The 19,844-nt window shown below is 39.5% G+C and overlaps 1 protein-coding gene across 1 annotated transcript in view; it reads right to left on the reverse strand.

Annotated features, from left to right (window-relative positions):
* Positions 1-19,844, reverse strand: part of rnf17 (ring finger protein 17) — a 34,334-nt gene that overhangs the window by 12,227 nt on the left and 2,263 nt on the right. The window contains exons 2-23 of the mRNA XM_005932543.3: positions 18,150-18,262; positions 17,641-17,738; positions 15,364-15,442; positions 14,964-15,053; positions 14,375-14,478; positions 13,951-14,119; positions 13,704-13,780; positions 12,861-12,935; positions 10,817-11,100; positions 10,632-10,721; positions 10,318-10,479; positions 7,880-8,051; positions 7,545-7,686; positions 6,982-7,172; positions 6,717-6,846; positions 5,215-5,377; positions 4,028-4,143; positions 3,393-3,510; positions 3,177-3,294; positions 1,668-1,919; positions 714-861; positions 184-296 (exon numbers count right to left, since the gene is read on the reverse strand). Coding sequence (XP_005932605.1) covers positions 184-296; positions 714-861; positions 1,668-1,919; positions 3,177-3,294; positions 3,393-3,510; positions 4,028-4,143; positions 5,215-5,377; positions 6,717-6,846; positions 6,982-7,172; positions 7,545-7,686; positions 7,880-8,051; positions 10,318-10,479; positions 10,632-10,721; positions 10,817-11,100; positions 12,861-12,935; positions 13,704-13,780; positions 13,951-14,119; positions 14,375-14,478; positions 14,964-15,053; positions 15,364-15,442; positions 17,641-17,738; positions 18,150-18,262 — 3,004 coding nt within the window. The remainder of the gene's footprint in view (positions 1-183; positions 297-713; positions 862-1,667; positions 1,920-3,176; positions 3,295-3,392; positions 3,511-4,027; positions 4,144-5,214; positions 5,378-6,716; positions 6,847-6,981; positions 7,173-7,544; positions 7,687-7,879; positions 8,052-10,317; positions 10,480-10,631; positions 10,722-10,816; positions 11,101-12,860; positions 12,936-13,703; positions 13,781-13,950; positions 14,120-14,374; positions 14,479-14,963; positions 15,054-15,363; positions 15,443-17,640; positions 17,739-18,149; positions 18,263-19,844) is intronic.

Consider the following 19,844-nt stretch of genomic DNA (forward strand, 5'->3'; position numbering starts at 1 on the left):
AAATAAAAAATCAGAGGTTTACTGGTTAACATAACTACTATGATTATTATTATTACTGTCAAATTGTCATACTGTGACATTACATTTAAATTAAACAACCTGGCCCTACTTCTTATTGGCAAATATATTATACATGTGTCCTTGTTTGTAATTAAACTCTGTGAGTGTCTGTGTGTGTGTAACCTGATGTCGTTAAGAGTGCACTCAAGTGCTAGGGAGCCAATCAAGGAAGATGGCAACGGTCGCAGGTTACTGACATCGATCTTCATCATCTTTCCGTGATCGCACAGTCTCACCTGGTACCAGCCAGCAAAGACATAATCAGTGTTGATAATGCTATAATTATGCATTCAAAGAGAAATTCTAGTATGTCTGGACAGCTGTTATGAATCAATGGTTTGACCTAATTTTGCACCCTTAGAGGTAACAGAAAAAGTCATGCATAACAATGTAAATCAGAGCAGTCCTACAACCTTCCCATTAAAAAATAAATAAATTTAAAAAAATCAAAAAATCTTTATTATCTGAAAGTAACAAGCTACAGTTACTATTATATTCAACTGCAAATGATATACATCTCTGCCAACATGCAGTTTGTTGGGTTTTAAAAAAAAAAGATTATTTACATGTAACACTGACCTTCAGTGCCATTTAACTCTTGGATTAAAAGAAAATAGTTTGATGGTGCTTTTTGGGAGCAACACTTGTTTTACCTCTGCACTGTCACTAGATGTGACGTCAGAGCATATCTGTGCTCTCTCCCAAACTCCATTGAAGAGTGCAGCACAGTACATGTCTGCCTTCCATTCCACATCCTGGGGCTCTATTCGTGCACAATCCTGCTTTACCAGTTCACATATCCTGAAAAAACAAGCAACATCACAGTATATATAACTCCAAAGGAGTGTCAGGACCTCCTTAACAACTGTAGAGTAACTTTATGAATTTACAACATAAAGAGCCTTGAGGCCCAACACCTGTTCTTTTTTCCTCCACACAGTTTCCTCAAATTTTTAAAAACATGCCGCACACAATGGCAAGATATGGGTGACCGCGCTTTTGCCCTGGTTGCACCTAATCTGTGGAACAACCTTCCCATTGCTATCCATGCGTCAGACTCCGTTTTATCTTTTAAATCCCATTTAAAAACTCACTTATTCAACATAGCTTTTCCATCTAGTTAGTGTCCCCATTTTATATGTGGTTCAATATTTTATTTATGTACTTCATCTTTTAGCTATATCTGTTCTTAGTAACTTTGTTCTTATATTCCCTTTTATTGCTGTATAATTAGTGCCCTCAACCTGATGACATATGTAGTACTTTGTTTTATTTGTATTGTACTAATAACTGCTAACAGGAGTAAGTAGTAAAGAATGAGCATTTTGAGTATGAGTATAGAAATAAAAGGTGAATCAAATAGACCATTACGGCAAGTCTGGGATGGTCAATTTGGTAAAGTAAATCCGTTGGGCATCTTTCTTCGCCTTTAGACAATAATTCTGATGGCAAAAGAACCAAACGGGACAGGCAAAAAAAAAAAAAAAAAAAAAAGTATGAGTATAGAAAAGTACAGATAATTATTGGATGAATGACCTATCTGTATAAATATTTCATTCAAGAAAATGATATAATCATAATGACCGTCTTGCTTTTTCAAAGCTGACCTTTTGAGCTGAGAGTCGTACTGGGCGAAGCGGACATAGAAGCTGCTTGGAGAGTTGACATGGCAGACTCTCACTTTCAGGTCTTTGAGTTGGGCAGGGAGCTTCAGCTGAGGCTCAATTGGGTCCTCTTTTTGGTTTCCAGAGATTATTTGGTCTGGGACATCAACTAGCCCTGTTGCTAATCCAACCTCAAGTGGAGGGTCCCATATGGCTGAATCATCACCAGAGGGCCAGGCATTCTTAGGGTTCAGGCTACATCAGAAGGGATGTAGGTGGACAGTGAAAGAAGAAAATTAAGTGAACTGGAAACAATGTACATTAAATTGGCAGAAAAGTGCAATGATTGATTGTAAGGAACAAAAAAAAGAACAAACCCCACCCCCCCAAAAAAAATATAAATAAAGAGGCACAACAAGCACAAGATACATTAAATTCTTAAAGTTAGAGCATGAAAAATACTGCATCATTTGACTGCAGTTAACTGAGTTCTGTTTTCTTACCCCTCCGAACTCAAGAACATAATACTAACTACAGTGGCTGCTGTTCATCTTTAGTGAATGTAGAATGTCAGTCCCCTGTTTACCTCGCATCTGCCAATATGTGTTCATGTCTATTTACTGTGGGGGAGGCTATAAAACTTTGTGAGAAGAGCCCGGGGTGAGTCAACGAGTCTGTGCAGCTCACCTCTGTCCAATAACAGCAATACTGAGGTGAGTTGCTGATGATATCCTGAACTCCAGCAAAGAACTGTAACGTTTACTGATAGTTTTAGCCGGAGTTACTGAAACTTTCTTTGAACTTGATCTAACGTTGTTGGACTGAAAGCGAATAAACTCTAATGCGGTGTGAGAATGTAATGAAATTGTTATCAGATGAGAAGTGTGACCTTTAGCTTGCATAATGTTAGCTTCTAACCAGCTATAGTTATACCTCATTGTCAGTTGCACAGAGATAGGAGAGACATGTTTATTCTGCTGACATGAAGTAATTGAGACAATATCAGGAATAAATTTGCATATTTATGGAACTTTTCTGACGTTAGGTCATGAGATGAGGCTAGAGGTGAGGAAGAAGAGGATAACCTTATATCCAGATACTGGTAACATTGCCTCTTTTCCTTTTCACTTCTTTGGTGAAGGGCGCCCCTTCTCAGATGGTAAAACATAGATCCCTCATATCTCTAATTAAAATCTGCTTCCACAGCAAGTGAATGTCTACAAGCTCTCTTTTTCTCTGCCTTTGGCGTGCTATGTGGCTGGTCTGTAGCCACATACATGAGCCATGATTAGGGGCAATGGTGATGTCCATCTAAGCCACTGTATTCAAGATTTGGGTTAACATGGCAGCTTCGACTACCCAGTACCCATTTTTAATTGATTAATTCTAAGTTTACAATCATTTCATTATGATCAATTTGTTGGAAACATTTACCCGCTAATCAAATGAATGCCCTTATTTATCATGAACACTTTCTATTGCAAGTTCTATATCAAACTTGGGAGAACTAACCTCTCTTTGAAGCAGGCGAGCTCCTCTTTGACTAGCAGTTCAGCAATGCTGGTTAGTGGCTCATTCACTTCACCTTGAAACAGTTTGACTGGGAGAGGCTCAGACTTAGGGCCTTGTCCTGGAAGGAGCATACACACAACAAAAGATGACATAAATGGCTTTTTTGTGTGCTATGTTTACAGAGGAACTTATGTTTTATACTTCAATTAACAGTACCTGTAGCTATAATAGTAACCAGTTTTTGGTTGGCTAGGCTGATGAATCTGTTAGTACACGCATCGGTCCAAGACTCTCCATCCACAGGAATCACATCAGACAAACAGCAGTTGATTGCCTGCACACAGGAAGTCATTTCCTGTTGACTTAACCCAACGCTATTCAAAATTTTAACACAATATAAACAAATACACGTACATTTTCATTTTATGATAAAATATTAAACAAAATGCCAAAATAAGGTGGCAAATACACCAGACCAGCCCACCCAAAGCGCTTTGAGGGTCTCGAAAAGCGCTATATAAATGCAATCCATTATTATTATTATTATTATTATTATTATTATTATTATTATTATTATTATTATTATTATTATTATAATAATAACTAAACTCTATATGTGGGAAACACTGATAACTTTCAACCTTATCAAGGAATGAGCACACACCCTCATGTTAGACCATTTTAATTGAACTGAACTGGAGTCAGAAATGAACTCATTTTACTGGATGATTTTTAGGTATGTTACTTTTGTTCACAACTTACAGATACTGTAGATTCTGTTTACATGCAATAAATTCCGATAATGAATAATAATTAAAAAACAAAAAATACATAAAATTCTGTGGTCTCACCCTTGCAGGAAGGGCAAAGAACTCATCTTTGATCTTCCTCAAGTCGCTGACTGACAAGATTTTCCTGTTGCCTAAGTCAACAAACTGAACCTCCACTTTTCTTCCTCCTGGATGCCCTACACAGACACACACAGACAAACAGTTACAATAGTGTACAGCAAAAAAAAAATAAAAAATGTTTTGCTGAACAAAGGTTTAAGAAAAGGTTGAAGATTAAGTGAAAAAAAAAATTATGTATGAAGAAATATCTTCATGAGAAAACAATGGCTCTGCTAGTCGATAACAAGTATTTGCAGCTGGAAAAATTGCATGGCAATCTGCTAACAACCAAAGAATCACAAGTCTTTGGTGCAGCATTTTCTATGCAACTAATTTGCGTCAGGAAGAGCCAGAAACCACTGCCAGCCATTTTCCCTTAGCAACCGATGCTTAGCACACATCCAATGTGAGATCAATCTTGAGTCATTTTTGCATGATGTTACATGGCAAACCCCAATACCAACAGCCTAAAATGAAAACCCACAACCTCGACAGCCTTAACTAGTAACATGCACACTTATAATCATTTTCTGTAAATGTTTCTGTTGTTTTAATAAAGCCAAATGCTTACTGACTCAACCGAATAGTTCCAAAGTTTTAACCTAACCTAAATTAACTCCAGTCGAGGATGAGAACCATGGAATTGTTTTTGTTTTGCTAACAAAAATGCTGCTGCTGTTAAATAAACAAGTGTTTCTGATTAACATTCAGTTGTCATTTTTTAAAAACTTGTAACAGTGCATGTTTTAACTATGCAGCTGTTTAACAAATTATGAAAAATAGAAAATGTAGATTTAGCACCATTTTATCTGTTCAGCTGCTTTTCAAACACTTATGTCCACTAATTACAGATTACAAAAGCCCAAATAATTTAATGCTGTGTGGGACAGGGTTTAGCACGATTTTCTGCCGTTTTACTTGTGCAGCTGAGAAGAGGGACAAACTTATTGGCCAACTGTGTGGTGATGCAACCTGCATTCTAGCAGGCGGACTGTGGAAGCAACACAGTAATATCAAATGAGATATTGGGAAAATTACTACTTCCTACTACATTATTATATCAGACCACTAAGAGGTGCTAAATAATAGGTATGGTAAACAGGTAAAAACATTTATTCAATCCTTGACATACTCACCCACACACTTACCTATCACCTGAGCTCTGTACCACAGCTTATCATCTAAACGGGCAACACAGGATTGTCCAATCACAGGGCAGTAGATGCTGAGCTTGTCTTCTTCAAGCAATGCAAGATCATTGTAGAACTCTTGAAGCTTGGCTGAGAGCAACATGAACTCCATGTTGTCAACCTGGTGGCGATGTTGGAAGATAGATTCAGTTAACCAATAAGTGTGGGAAAAACTCAAAATGCTATCTCTGTCTCTATATAATAAATCTATCTGATCGAAAAATTACTCATCTTTGGAAAAGAGAGTTTATTACAGAGAAATGGCTCTTTCCAAAATAAAAGCTATACTATATGCTTCTTCTGGGCTATATTCTCAGCAGCATATTAAACATATCAGGTCCCCATAAGGAGAATCCTGTGCTAACGGCTGTCTAAATGACTCGGGTAAAGTTTGTAGTACGCGTGCATGTTGTTTTGGTCTGCTTCCACTTGTCTTTGCACTAGGATGATGTCGGCGTATATGCGCAGTCATATTCGTTGTGTTCCCACTAGTGCTGTCAGCGTTAATCTCATTAAAATGAGATTAACGCCATAACGCGGCAAATCTCCGTTAACGAGTTACCGCGGATCGCCCCGTGCGTGGGGCTGGACGGCGTCAACACGTTAACGAGCTAACTGCGCTGACGCACTAGTTCCCACCAATTGAGCATTGCGTGGCACATCCAACATACTGTTTTACTTTTGTCCATGACGCGCTTACCATCAGGGTCATACTTCACATGAAAACCAAAATAGGTCCAAAGGCCAGATCTGAATGAGGGTGGGGGAGGTTCAATTTTGGGTAGCGTTGAGGCAGTTGGCATGGTAAATGGCCTGTATTTATATAGCGCTTTACTAGTCCCTAAGGACCCCAAAGCGCTTTACATATCCAGTCATCCACCCATTCACACACTGGTGATGGCAAGCTACATTGTAGCCACAGCCACCCTGGGGCGCACTGACAGAGGCGAGGCTGCCGGACACTGGCGCCACCGGGCCCTCTGACCACCACCAGTAGGCAACGGGTGAAGTGTCTTGCCCAAGGACACAACGACCGAGACTGTCCAAGCCGGGGCTCGAACCAGCAACCTTCCGATTACAAGGCGAACTCCCAACTCTTGAGCCACGATCACCCACATGTTGCAACGAGCTTAGCTGCTGTCTCGCTAGCTTGCGCTGCGCTCAGTGAACTGCACCCACAGGCAGAGTGCAGATCCACTGAGCGCTCAACACAGACAGCATCGTCAGAAGAAAAGTTGATAAAATAAATAAAAAATTTTGTATTGTTCAATACATATGCGTACCGAACCGAAAGCACTATATCGAACGGTTCAATATCGATACATGTATTGTTGCACCCCTAATAATTTTTTTTCCCCCCCACGCAATGAAATTTGTGTATTTTTTAAATTAAATTCTATTGCTGGCATCTGGAATTAATTGGAGGATATTGCATATTTATTCATGTTCATGTGTAGTACCAGGTTGATGTAGAAGTTAGCAGGGTTGTTGATATGGGACACCATAGCACTGATCTCGCTGTTAATCTTGGGATATACAGGAGGGTAGTACAGCAGAGGCTTCCTGCTCAGCGTCACTGGAGAATAAAACCTATGAGCAGTTTTTGGGGGAAACAGACAAGTTTAGGCCATTTTGGTGACAGAGCTTCAAAATAAATTTATATTCAGTCCTAATGAATAACATTTAATTCCCATGGGTTTGGGTTATTTGGACATTTATGGGTACCTGGCTACTTCAATGAAAACAAGATACTCTCTGATAGAGATGAATACACTGGAGCTGAACTGTTCCATGGGAGCTTTCCGCAGGTCTACCAACAAAGACTCTCGGTCCTGACCCAAAGGTCGCATCTCCACTGCTGCAGAGCCAACCACATTGCGGAATTCAACCTGTGCCTCTTTACTCCAGCCCTTTGTCTGTGCGCGCGCACACACACACACACACACACACACACACACACACACACACACACACACACACACACACACAGATAATATTTATCCACAATAAAAAATACAACTAACATTTCAAGAAGCAATGAAAAACTAGTATCATCTTTCACTGGGAATAGAACTTTTAATAATAATAATAATAATGATAATAAAAACTCACTTTTTTCCATCATTAGAAATATCTCATAAAAAGCATATTTAGGTTCTTTCTTGTACTTTCTGAAATACTGGCACGTGAAACTTGAAGAAAAAGGAGCTTTTACTATATCGACCTTCCAAGAAAGTATTCTTCAAAATACAAATTCTATATCAGTCTATAAATTTCCGCAGTCTTACCACATCATAAGGCACCAGGTCCTTGAGTGAACATCTGATGACCATTGGGGCAAAGCGAGCCAAGTCATTTTTTACGGCTCTACCCACTTTTCTCAGCTGGTTGTTCACAGCACTCAGTGAAGCCTCAGTAGCCCCGTCTTCGCTGGTAAATTCATCCAAACAATACAGAATTAACTAAAGCTAAGAACAGAAAATTTCAAACATAGTATACTTATGTGCCACTTCTCTGATGAAAAAGAAATGAACAACACACAGAGTCAAAATAATCTTCTACAATGTCCCAATTTCTTGGGGGAATTGGGGTTCTACGTTTACTGCAGTGCGTGTGTGTGTACCTATTTATGGTGATGCTTTTTGTGAGTCCATGATCAAGGAAGAAAACTCTGATACTAGCCAGCTGGGTGACTGCACAGGTTTTCACAGGCTCTAAAGAGCCTTTCTGCAAGACTTCGACCACTCTAGCCCGACACCAGTGGCCCTCGTTCCACTTTACACAGATCAAGGATTCTGCAGAGAAACCGTAAATCAAAGAAAACAAGCAAACATGACGATGTCTATAGCCATTCTGAATTAAAAGTATGGCTTGATGCATTCTCAGTAGAGCACGGCGATATGACCAAAAATATTTATCACGATATACATTCGAAAATTTGCGATAACGATATAACTGATGATATAATTGACACTAGACAAAATACTTTACAACTCCACAACTTTATTAGTCCAAAAAAAACCCAAACAAACAAACAAAAAAAACCAAAACAAACATCAATGTATTTTCACTTAAACAAGCAGCTTTTTTAAGTGCATTAAAGTTATATAAAAAATTAACAAATGCAAATTCCTTGCCGACAGTTTAACCAAAAGGCATTTCCAGTGGAAATTGGCCGACATATCCTCAGCATAACCATGTATAATATCCACAAAACTTAAAAAGGGGTTATACACACACAATACGGTAATATTATGTTGAAGCGAAGTACGTATCACTCCGCGAGGCTCCTGCCTACGGTAGCCGTAATGCTCTGACAATCCATCAAGCAGTCCGGCTTCGTAGCTTAGCAAAGTCGTACTGAAACATTTGACAGATTTTCAAGTGCCGTGTAGCACATAAAATTGTTTCCAGGTCAGTAAACACAACCAGAATTCATACATAAGGCACACGAGATTATAAAGGACACTGTCGATTTTCAGAAAAATCAAAGGATTGATTTTAAGTGTGCCGTATTTTCCAAAAAACACTGTAATAACGACTGAGTTTACGGAACAATTTACATTATCTAGCTTTGATTAAAAAGTATTCTCATGAACCATTCACTTCATAAATCCTGACACGCTGATCTCTCCTATATAAGCTCCACACTACTGTCTGAGCTTATATTGTTGTTGTTTGCACTAACGCACGTAAAATGGCATTGTGATAGAAAAACAATATGGCATTCTTATATCGTGTAAAAAATTTATACTTCGATACTGTCGACCATAATATCCTATTAGAGCAATTAGAACATGCTGTAGGTATTACAGGTACTGCGCTGCAGTGGTTTGTATCATATCTATCTAATAGACTCCAATTTGTGCATGTAAATGGAGAGTCCTCTTCACACACTGAGGTTAATTATGGAGTTCCACAGGGTTCAGTGCTAGGACCAATTCTGTTTACATTATACATGCTTCCCCTAGGCAGTATCATTAGAAGACATAGCATACATTTTCACTGCTATGCAGATGACACCCAGCTCTATCTGTCCATGAAGCCAGATAACACACACCAATTAGTTAAACTGCAGGAATGTCTTAAAGACATAAAGACCTGGATGGCCGCTAACTTTCTGCTTCTTAATTCAGATAAAACTGAGGTTATTGTACTCGGCCCTGAAAATCTTAGAAATATGGTATCTAACCAGATTCTTACTCTGGATGGCATTACCTTGGCCTCCAGTAACGCGGTGAGGAACCTTGGAGTCATTTTTGACCAGGACATGTCCTTCAATGCACATATTAAACAAATATGTAAGACTGCTTTCTTCCATTTGCGCAACATCTCTAAAATTAGAGCACTTCGCTCTCGCTCTGCAGGCCTACTTGTTGTTCCTAGAGTATTTAAAAGTAGAATGGGAGGGAGAGCCTTCAGTTTTCAGGCCCCTCTTCTGTGGAACCAGCTTCCAGTTTGGATTCGGGAGACAGACACTATCTCTACTTTCAAGATTAGGCTTCAAACTTTCCTTTTTGCTAAAGCATATAGTTAGGGCTGGACCAGGTGACCCTGAATCCTCCCTTAGTTATGCTGCAATAGACATAGGCTGCCGGGGGATTCCCATGATGCATTGAGTTTTTCCTTTCCAGTCACCTTTCTCACTCACTATGTGTTAACAGACCTCTCTGCATTGAATCATATCTGTTATTAACCTCTGTCTCTCTTCCACAGCATGTCTTTTATCCTGTCTTCCTTCTCTCACCCCAACCGGTCGCAGCAGATGGCCCCGACCCTCCCTGAGCCTGGTTCTGCCGGAGGTTTCTTCCTGTTAAAAGGGAGTTTTTCCTTCCCACTGTTGCCAAAGTGCTTGCTCATAGGGGGTCATATGATTGTTGGGTTTTTCTCTGTATCTATGAAGCGCCTTGAGGCGACTTATGTTGTGATTTGGCGCTATATAAATAAAATTGAATTGAATATTACAAACACTATAATATGGCACAGCTCAAATGCGGAATATGTTTAAACTGAAATGTAAAATTTTCACACAAACCGAAGTGCACACACACATACACAAACCTGTTTCCACTGTGTCCTTTACAATGAAGCTGCAACCATCTCCACTGCAGAGTTGGTTGATTTTGTCTGAAAGGATCTCACTTTCTCTCCTCTCAGCCACAGACTGGACATAGAACTGACTTGGATTCACAATGTGGGTTACCACCACCCACTGTGTGACTGCTAAAAACAGACAACAAATGGTTTGTCTTATTTAGAGCATGTACCAGTTAATTTTAAATGATGTGTTTTTTGCTGGTTAACATTATGCTTATTGATTTACTTATATTGACTTTATCTTTATAACGATATAACACTATATAACAATTCCTTACCACTTCTCTTAGTAGCAGAGAACTGATGTTTTCTTCTCCTGTTAATTCTTAGTTTGTCACTGGCCAGTTCAGGCCCAGTTGGAGGGAGGGCTACAGGAAACATTTCAAAATAGATTAAAGCTTCTCTTTTGCCTCTATTTTAAGAAAATCAATGTAAAGAATGTACTAACAACAAAGCAACACACCTTGTCCCTCATCTAAAAAGTCCTCAATAATCACATCTGGGCTTCCAAGGTCTGAAGCTGAGCTGTGGCGAGAAAGGTTGAACCTGCAACGAGATCTTGGGCTTGGAGAGGAGCCTCGTGATGATGGACTGTTAGCTCTTGGACTCTGCTGGCGCTGCTTTGGTGGGGTGTGGATTTTGTCACTGCGTGGAATACACCTGCTGTTTCTGCCATCTGGACGTTTCAAGTGAGACTTTCTACCAAACCTGCCTGGCTGGTAGCTTTTGGGTGGGGACTGAGCCAGGCTACAACAAATGTCACAAATTAACATGCCTTCAAAAATTAAAGGCAATACAGATGGCACCAGCAGTGCACTGAAAATTAATGAATCTCTATTGAATCTGCTTTTGCCCATATTTCAGTATATATGTGTACTTACATATGTGTAACCACAATGTGTATATGTTTTAATGCCATATAAATTCTATTTATATTGCACCCAAATCACAACAACAGTTACCTCAAAGGGCTTTGACAACAGAACAACCACGTATTTCAACACAATCCTATAGTAGCACATTACCACCCCTTTACTAATACATTGTGCCGCAAATAAAACTCAGAGCATTACTACAGTAATGCTTTGCTTTCAAACAGCCAGATTTTCATGTAGGGTTTTAAGTATTCAGCAGTAGTTCTCCAGGCTTTGTGAAGGTTTTTCACAGGTTTTCTTTGAACATTGTCCACTCTGCTTAGTTTCAGCCCAGTCCTTCTACTTGCCCATTTTCAGGGTAAATTTTTTGCTTGAGCAACTTAACATTAAACCTATGAACCAACCATTTAAAAGATAAAAAGAAAAAAAGAAAGGAAAAAAAGCACCTAACTAAAGAGAGATGAACCAGTGTTGTGTCCATACATAACAGATAGCAGTTAGCAAAGAACCGATTTGAAGTTGTATCTTTAGGGACTTTGTTACCTGTTGAACAATTGTATTTCTTTATTTCTTTAACTGAATCTATGAAAAGAAATGCCAAAGATAACAAGGCAAGTCCTAAAATGCTATTATTGTAAATAATTGTAAATACTATACTACAACCTGGTATATACCAGGTTGTAGTATAGTATGTTCTATGCATCACTGGAGGGACCAAGACATGCGTGAGACCTTAGGAAAAAAAGTGTACAGCAGATGAACAGTATCTGAAAGTCACGTCCTTATAAAATAGGGGGGGAAAAAATCCAGCAATTATTTGAAAAAGGACTGGAGAGAGGCATCTAGGCTTCCAGTTCACCCATCTACTGTTCACCAAGGACTCATCAAAAATGGTCTCAGTTGAAGTGTGGGTGTCAAGAACCGTTTTTTAAGTGAAGGAAACTGAGAAAAAGCTGGGGTATGCCAAATTAACCAAAAACTGGACAGAAAATCAGCGGCAACAGGTCTATTATAAATGCCACCATCACGTAATACCATTGGGAAAGCTTCTGATTGGCATTTAAAAGCATAACAATAACCCTAAACACATTGCCAGTGTGGAAAAGAATACATTTCAGCCCACCACGAATGAGTCATGAATTTGGCCTCACCAGAGGCAGAATTGACAGAAAGTAGAAGCCTGAAGAACTATTCCTGAAGACTACTTAAAGGTATAACCAGAAAGCTGCCTAGAATAGCTTAGGCAGTGTCAAAGAATAAAGGGGGTTGAACCAAATGTTGACTTTCAAACTCGTTAAAATTGTAGGAACTCAGTTTTGGGCTTACTGTATTTGCACATGTTTGCACATCTTAATAAATCTCTGCAACCATTTCCCCATTTTTTCCCTAATAAAAACATTTTTAAAAGATGAAGGGTGACTTAAGACTTGCACAGTTATGTATGGTAAAGTACAAGTTAGTAAGTACAAGACCATTAGCTGTAATTAATGCATATTCTGCATATAGAAGTCTATGGCACAATTCTTTTCTCAACTGCTCAAACAAACAAAAAAGGTAAGACAAATCTTAAATCACTTGAAAGGGAATAATGAATACAAGTGGAAATCTATAAGAGATAAATTAAACACTCACTCTTTTGGGTTGCTGACTTCCATCTTCAAGGACAATGCTAAATTCCCATTCAGACACTCTAACTGGAAAACACAGCTGCAACACATACATAGATATCCCAGTTTTAAAATATGTAGAGATAAAAGTATATCACTCATGCACTCAGAATCCCGCACTTTCCTGCACACATTATTGTTACTATTTTAATATGTCAATATACTATTGAGAAGACAGTAAAGAACTTGTTTCATGTATAAAGGTCGTGTCCAAATTCATGGGCTGCATCCTGCTGAGGGGCCTTCGCGGTCTACGTGGGCCGGGTCCTCAGAAGGTCTGGTAGAAGTAAACGGCTGTGGAATTGTTCTAGCCTTCTGATTATTAAACTCCACCGCTGTCTCGGTGGAGTTTAATAAACTCGGCCGTCTGCTCCTTGCTATCTAAAATATGACAGGACACTGGCGTAAATTCTCAACCATCTCACACTTCTGTTTGATCAGTTTTCTGTTTGACGTTTATTCAGCTGTGTGAAAACCAAGGAGGAACCCACCCGGGGGATTAATAAACTTTTATTTTATCTAATCTAATAACTTTAATCTCAGCCAAACTGGAATTGGCTGAGCCACGCTATGAATTCTGGGATATGGTGGGCCACGAAGGACACACCCGACCCATCCTTCAAATTAGGGGAAAAGGAGGATGCATTTGTCGGCTACATTCGGAGGAGTCTACAAATTTGGACAGCCTTCGGCGTGTCGCTGTGACGTAATCGGTCAACAAATGCGTCCTCAGGAGGATGCAGCCCATGAATTTGGACACGACCAAAGTGTTCTATATATGTCCCCTACAAACCAAACAATAACAAACCTCATTCCAGTCCCCATGGTAATGCATTTCATATCAATCAACTGATCATCCACTGGAGCCTGCAGTGTCTCTAATACCTATTATTCAAAGAGAAGCAGCATATTTCAGAATTCACTATATTGCCTTCTTTCCTATAAATTATTAAAGCAGCAGGTGAAGTCACATCAATTTGTTACAAATTTTACAGAATTTGACATATACTGTGTGAGGAGGAATCTGTCAGGATGTATGTAAGAATAACAAACACCTTATCTAGTATGCAGTACTGCTCCAAAAAGGGGACACAGCGCACTTTTCTGGCCATCTGCATGGCAATCTCCAATGCCTTTATTCGCTCCTGGATGTGGCGCACTGCTGCTTGGCTGGATGAGAATTTTGTCTCCAGTTCTGTCAGCTGGCTCATCTGTGCGTCTTTCCTGTTTTTTTGGGGTTTTTTTTTGGGGGGGGGGCAAAATTTAAAGCAAGTAAAAATAACAACAACAAAAAAAACCTAAAGATGTTTCTTGGATGAAAAACCTTCCAAAAAAAAAAAAAATCTTTTTAAAGAAGTCCAGTCCCCTTCTCTTCAAGCTCTTAAGAAACTCTGATAAACCACTTTTCCAAAGGTGAACACAGGATATCATTACAAAGCCTTTCTACTGAACTACATTTTGAGACTTTAACATCCATACCAGTTTTGAACAGCATGTAAAGCCTTGTCTGCAACTTGCTTGATCTCCATCTCCAGCCGAGCTACCTCTCTCTTCACTTGTTCTTCCAGACCAGTCGTCAGTGTCTGCACAAATGAAAAATATTTATTTGCAAATCCAACAACAGTCTCAAAGAACATTTTTTGTATTATAATTAATGTTATGTTAAATAACATAAACAGTTAGTGATAAGATTCTACAACATGTGTTCAGGTTGTTATTATCTTGTTGTACGACACTGTTAAAATATAAAGGCGGCGTATAAAAGATAAAAAACACAATTTGCCTAAGTTATCATTCAAAGACTTGGGAGCAACACTTAACCCACAAAATCAATGTTAAGGACCTATTGCTAATAAACCTTATTAGTTATGATTTGCTCTATCAGTTGTGAGCTTTTAAGCATTACATTTGTTTTTTCCTTTTTTTGGGGGGGGGGGGGGGGGGGGGGTTTGGCAACTGTCAACTAGAAATCAGTTTCAGGTGTGGTATATAAGAAAGGGATTTTTGGATGTTTTCATTTAAGACAGCTTCCACTTTTAAAAAGACAAGTATGGAATGCAGCTTTTACCTCATGGATGTGCACAAGCTGGGCAAGAGTTTCTGCAGCCTGAGCCAATGCCTCATCTACAGTCTTCTGAAACTTCTCAATATCAGCTGGCTAGAAAAAAATCAGCATCAGAAATCTTACTTCAACAATTATTAAATATTTGCCAGTCATTCGTGGTTAGTACTAAAAGCATGTACTAATGAGAATAAGTCAAACATTTATGCCAATAACCTGAGAAAGAAACATGTAGTGCTATGCTTGAATGTCATCTCACATAACATGCTGGAATAAATATATGTCACAGTCAATGTGTTAATGCAGTGTGCTAAGTAATTTGAAAATTTACAGACATGTTTGACATTAACAGCATGCGGTGTGAAAACAACTTTCTTTCTCCACTACTAACCTCACCCAAACTTACCTGCTCCATATCAGAGCTGACATGAGTGTCTGTGGATGGTGATGCCTTGTTCTTTTTGCGATTCTTTGATTTGTCACATCTGAGGTTTAAGAAGAGAAATACCAGAAAATTTATCATAACAAGAGTACGCAGAGAGCTCAACTTCATATTTTATGATGTTGTTTTTACAAAATGATGACATCAGCATTTTATGGCATCATTGTGACGTTGTATTGAAAGAAAAAAAAAGTGTTGTACAGCTCTCTCCATGCCCTGTCAACATAGGTATTTATGTCACCTAAGGCCTATTATATTGTTGTGAAATTTGAAGATGATCTATTAAAAACTGTGGGTAATATAAAGTTTTTACTGATTTTCACATTTGGTGTGCCCTTCACCTGATTTTCACCAAAATAAATCAGCTTGAACTGGTATTGGTATCTACCATCACACAAAATTTGAAAATAATATGGTAAATGGCCTGTATTTGTATTAGAGATGGCACGATACCACTTTTTTTTTATGTCCAATACCGATATCATAAATTTGGATATCTGCCGATACCGATATGAATCCGATATAGTGTTTTTTAATCAACAAAACTGTTTTTTTAAATATCTTGCTGCATTTTGTATAAGTTCATACTCAAGTTTAAAACAACAACTACACTAAAGCTATTCTGTTATACCTGTATGCAAAAAAAAATTTTCATAGTTCAGCAATACTGATCAATCTAATAAACTTAAACCTACACCATCCTCCCTATTCTGGTATTTTAAAGAGTACTTAGCATAAATATTAAGCAACCTAACTAATAGGGTTCCAACTCCCAGCAACAACAAAAATAAATAAATAAAAAATAGGGAACCACCCCTCACCTCCACCTCATGATGCTTAATCGACGTAATCAACCTTAATTTGATGCAGTGTGAAAAAAAATGCACAGAAATCAATTATTTTTCAAGAAATATTAAATAGATTCAACATCTTTCTTCAACAAAATTGCAGACTGCACAGATGGTACCTTCCCAAAGGAAAAAGTACTATAGCTTACTAGGGTATATATATTAGACTTAATAGTCACTATATACAGTAATGGACTTCTATTCATTTTCATCAAATTAAAACTTTGGGTGTCAGATAATTATTTATTAAAAGCTGACATTTTAAATGAGAATAAGAAAGAAAAGTATGTCTTTGTGCCCCCTTTTCCCTGTTAATGCCCTATCGGCCCCCCTGGCTAAACTTTGCTAGATCCGCCCCTGCACAGTTACCAGCGTCAGCTACGTAGAAAAAGATCCTGGTGTAGAAAGTAATATTAAATAAATTCTAACAACAGCTGATCAAGCTTAAACGTGCTGCTGTTGTTCAGCCGCTGGTTTCCTCTTTCTGGTGCAAAGTGGGCCAAAAACAAACAAGAGAACGGACTCGCGACAGAAAAGCCGATCAGCTGATCGTTAAGCAGTTTCATGATTGAAGTAGCAGCAAGAAGAGGCAGTCGCTCCATATATCGCTTGTTAAGCTTAACGCAGGAATGCTTTACAAACATTCAGAGATGGACTTACACACTTGCTTTACTTCTCTCGGGGATAACTTTGTCGGAGATGAAATGCCGGGTTGCTAGCGAAGCTCCAAATGCTATCCAGACCACCGACAGGTCCCGCATGCCACAGCCGCTCTATCACGTGATGCATACTGCTCCGACGTGCTAACGTTCTGAGGTGAGTTACGGCGTGTTGCAAGTTTTGTGAGGTGCTTTCGTGATATTTAATGGATCGGATTACATTTTTTATTTTTCTCCGATATCCGATCCAGTAATTTAGGTCAGTATCGGACCGATACCGATACGTAATATCGGATCGGTCCATCTCTATTTTATAGCGCTTTACTAGTCCCTAAGGACCCCAAAGCGCTTTACACATCCAGTCATCCACCCATTCACACACACATTCACACACTGGTGATGACAAGCTACACTGTAGCCACAGCCACCCTGGAGCACACTGACAGAGGCGCCCCAGGGTGGGGCGACTGAAAACTGTGGGAGCTAGGCTACAAACAACCAGACAAACAAACTGAACTGACAACATACTCCCTCCCTTCAGGGGGAGAATAAAGACTCTCTAATGATACTGTAAAATCTATGGCACATTCATTACATGCAGAGGAGGCAAAATTCTTAACAGCACTGAATTTCCCGGAGGAACCCACCCGAGGGATTAATAAAGTTTCATCTAATCTAGCATTCAACTTCTGATACAGCAGTGGGTTAGCTCAATAGTCAGAGATGCATCTTACCTTTTCATCTTATTCATTTTAGTAGTGTAGATAAGGCCTATGATTCTGCTGTCTTCCTGCAGACCATACACTTGCCCTTCGGGAAGAGTGGACACAACCTGCAGGGAGGATCAATTTGATAGCTTACAATCACCCTTTGACTTTTTCTGCAATGAAGAACTTTGATGCAAAACCACATCAATAGCAACTGTTGCTGATTTAGCTTGAAAAAAAAAAAAAAATAAAGAAAAAGCTACTTTCGGTCTGTTCGAACACAATGTGTGTTATGTAAAACTACTAAAATATCCAGTGACATTACAACAGACAACAGCCATGTGTTTCTAGCATTTCTTGCACATCTACACCTACCCTTAAGGAAAGACAAAGTAATCATTTCACATTTATACGTCAAGTGCTTTACAAATTAATAAGCCACTAATTTAGTAATCTATGATGAAAGTGATCCTTTTAAATTTGCTACTGTCAACAACTGAGTTGTGGCCTCCACTGAATGGAAAGACAATTTTTACCTCACACTCCGGACATCTGATGACACTGTCACATTCAAGAGACTGCAGGCAAAATGTGCAATAGATGTGGCCACATAAAAGCACACGAGGGAGATTGCCGGGGATATCATCCTCTGTAGGAAAAAAAAAAAAGGGATAAACTTTGTTTTTGTTCCCTTGAACTTTGATCTTAAAAACATATATTATCAAAATACAGATATCTTATCATAACAAAATGTTATCACTGGTTGAATACATTAGTCTGTAATTTACCCAAATTTAGCTTAGTTGTTCTGGACACAGTACTTCAAAAATTAATGAAACAGGAAACATTGTAGTTACGTTTTTTAAGACGTTTAGCTAAATGACATGCAACTAATCCAGAGGTTAAATATGGACAACTGCAGCTGATTTTTGACCTAAAACTTTGTATTGGTCTAAATGAATTTAGAGCTATTCTGTGCCTGTGTATGTACAAATTCCTGTCTGATCACCAAGGGGAGGGGGGGAGGGGGGGGGGAGGGGGGGGGGGGGAGGGACCTGCTAGAACACCAATCTTTAAGTATCTGAATACCGTATTTTCACGACCATAAGGCGCACTTAAAAGTCTTAGATTTTCTTCAAAAAGTGCGGCGCGCCCTATAGCGCGGTGCGCCCTATGTGTTGTAAGGAGGACGTAGTAGAGAACACCATGAGAACGTTAAAGGGTGAAGTGTGGGCGTTGATCGTATATACCGGGACAATCGCACATACCTGTATAAAAGAACAGGTATGTGCATTATGCAGGACATCGTTGTTTTAACAACCCTGAAAATGGCAAAGAGACACGCTTACGAAGCACAGTTTAAACTGAAGGCCATCAGCTACGCGGAGGAACATGGAAATCGAGCAGCGGCGAGAGAATTTAAGATTAACGAATCGATGGTTCGCAAATGGAGGAAGCTGGAAAACAAGCTCCGGCAGGTCAAGAAAACGCAGCTGAGTTTCCGCGGACATAAGGCGAGGTGGCTCGAGTTGGAGGAAAGACTCGAGCGGTGGATCATCGAGCAAAGAACGAGCGGGAGAAGCGTTTCGACGGTCACCATTCGGCTAAAAGCAGTTTCACTTTCACTTTTTATGAAACGGTGCCATTTTTCCATCCGGACCAGGACTACGGTAGCGCAGCAACTTCCAGCGGATTATAAGGAAAAGCTGGCCATCTTCCGCTCCTACTGCAGCAAACACATCGGCGACAAAAACATCCAGCCCAGCCACATCACAAACATGGACGAGGTCCCGCTCACTTTTGACATCCCGGTGAGTCACACTGTGGAGAAGAAGGGGACCAGCACGGTAGCGATACGCACAACGGGGTATGAAAAGTCTTCTTTTACTGTTGTGCTTGGCTGCCATGCTAATGGACAGAAACTGCCGCCTATGGTGATTTTTAAGCGAAAGACTTTGCCTAAAGAGAAGTTTCCAGCAGGAATCATCATTAAGGCAAATGAAAAGGGCTGGATGGATGAGGAAATGATGAAAGACTGGCTGAGGGAGGTGTATGTAAGGAGACCAGGTGGTTTTTTCCACGCATCACCATCGCTGTTGATCTGTGACTCTATGCGTGCCCATCTCACAGCCGATGTGAAAAAACTAGTGAAGCAAATGAACTGTGAGCTTGCTGTCATTCCGGGAGGCCTGACAAAGGAACTCCAACCGCTGGACATCGGTGTGAACCGC

The sequence above is a fragment of the Haplochromis burtoni genome, unplaced genomic scaffold (assembly GCF_018398535.1).
Source record: "Haplochromis burtoni strain Fernald_Lab_line unplaced genomic scaffold, NCSU_Asbu1 Contig_154, whole genome shotgun sequence".
Taxonomy (NCBI): Eukaryota; Metazoa; Chordata; class Actinopteri; order Cichliformes; family Cichlidae; genus Haplochromis; species Haplochromis burtoni.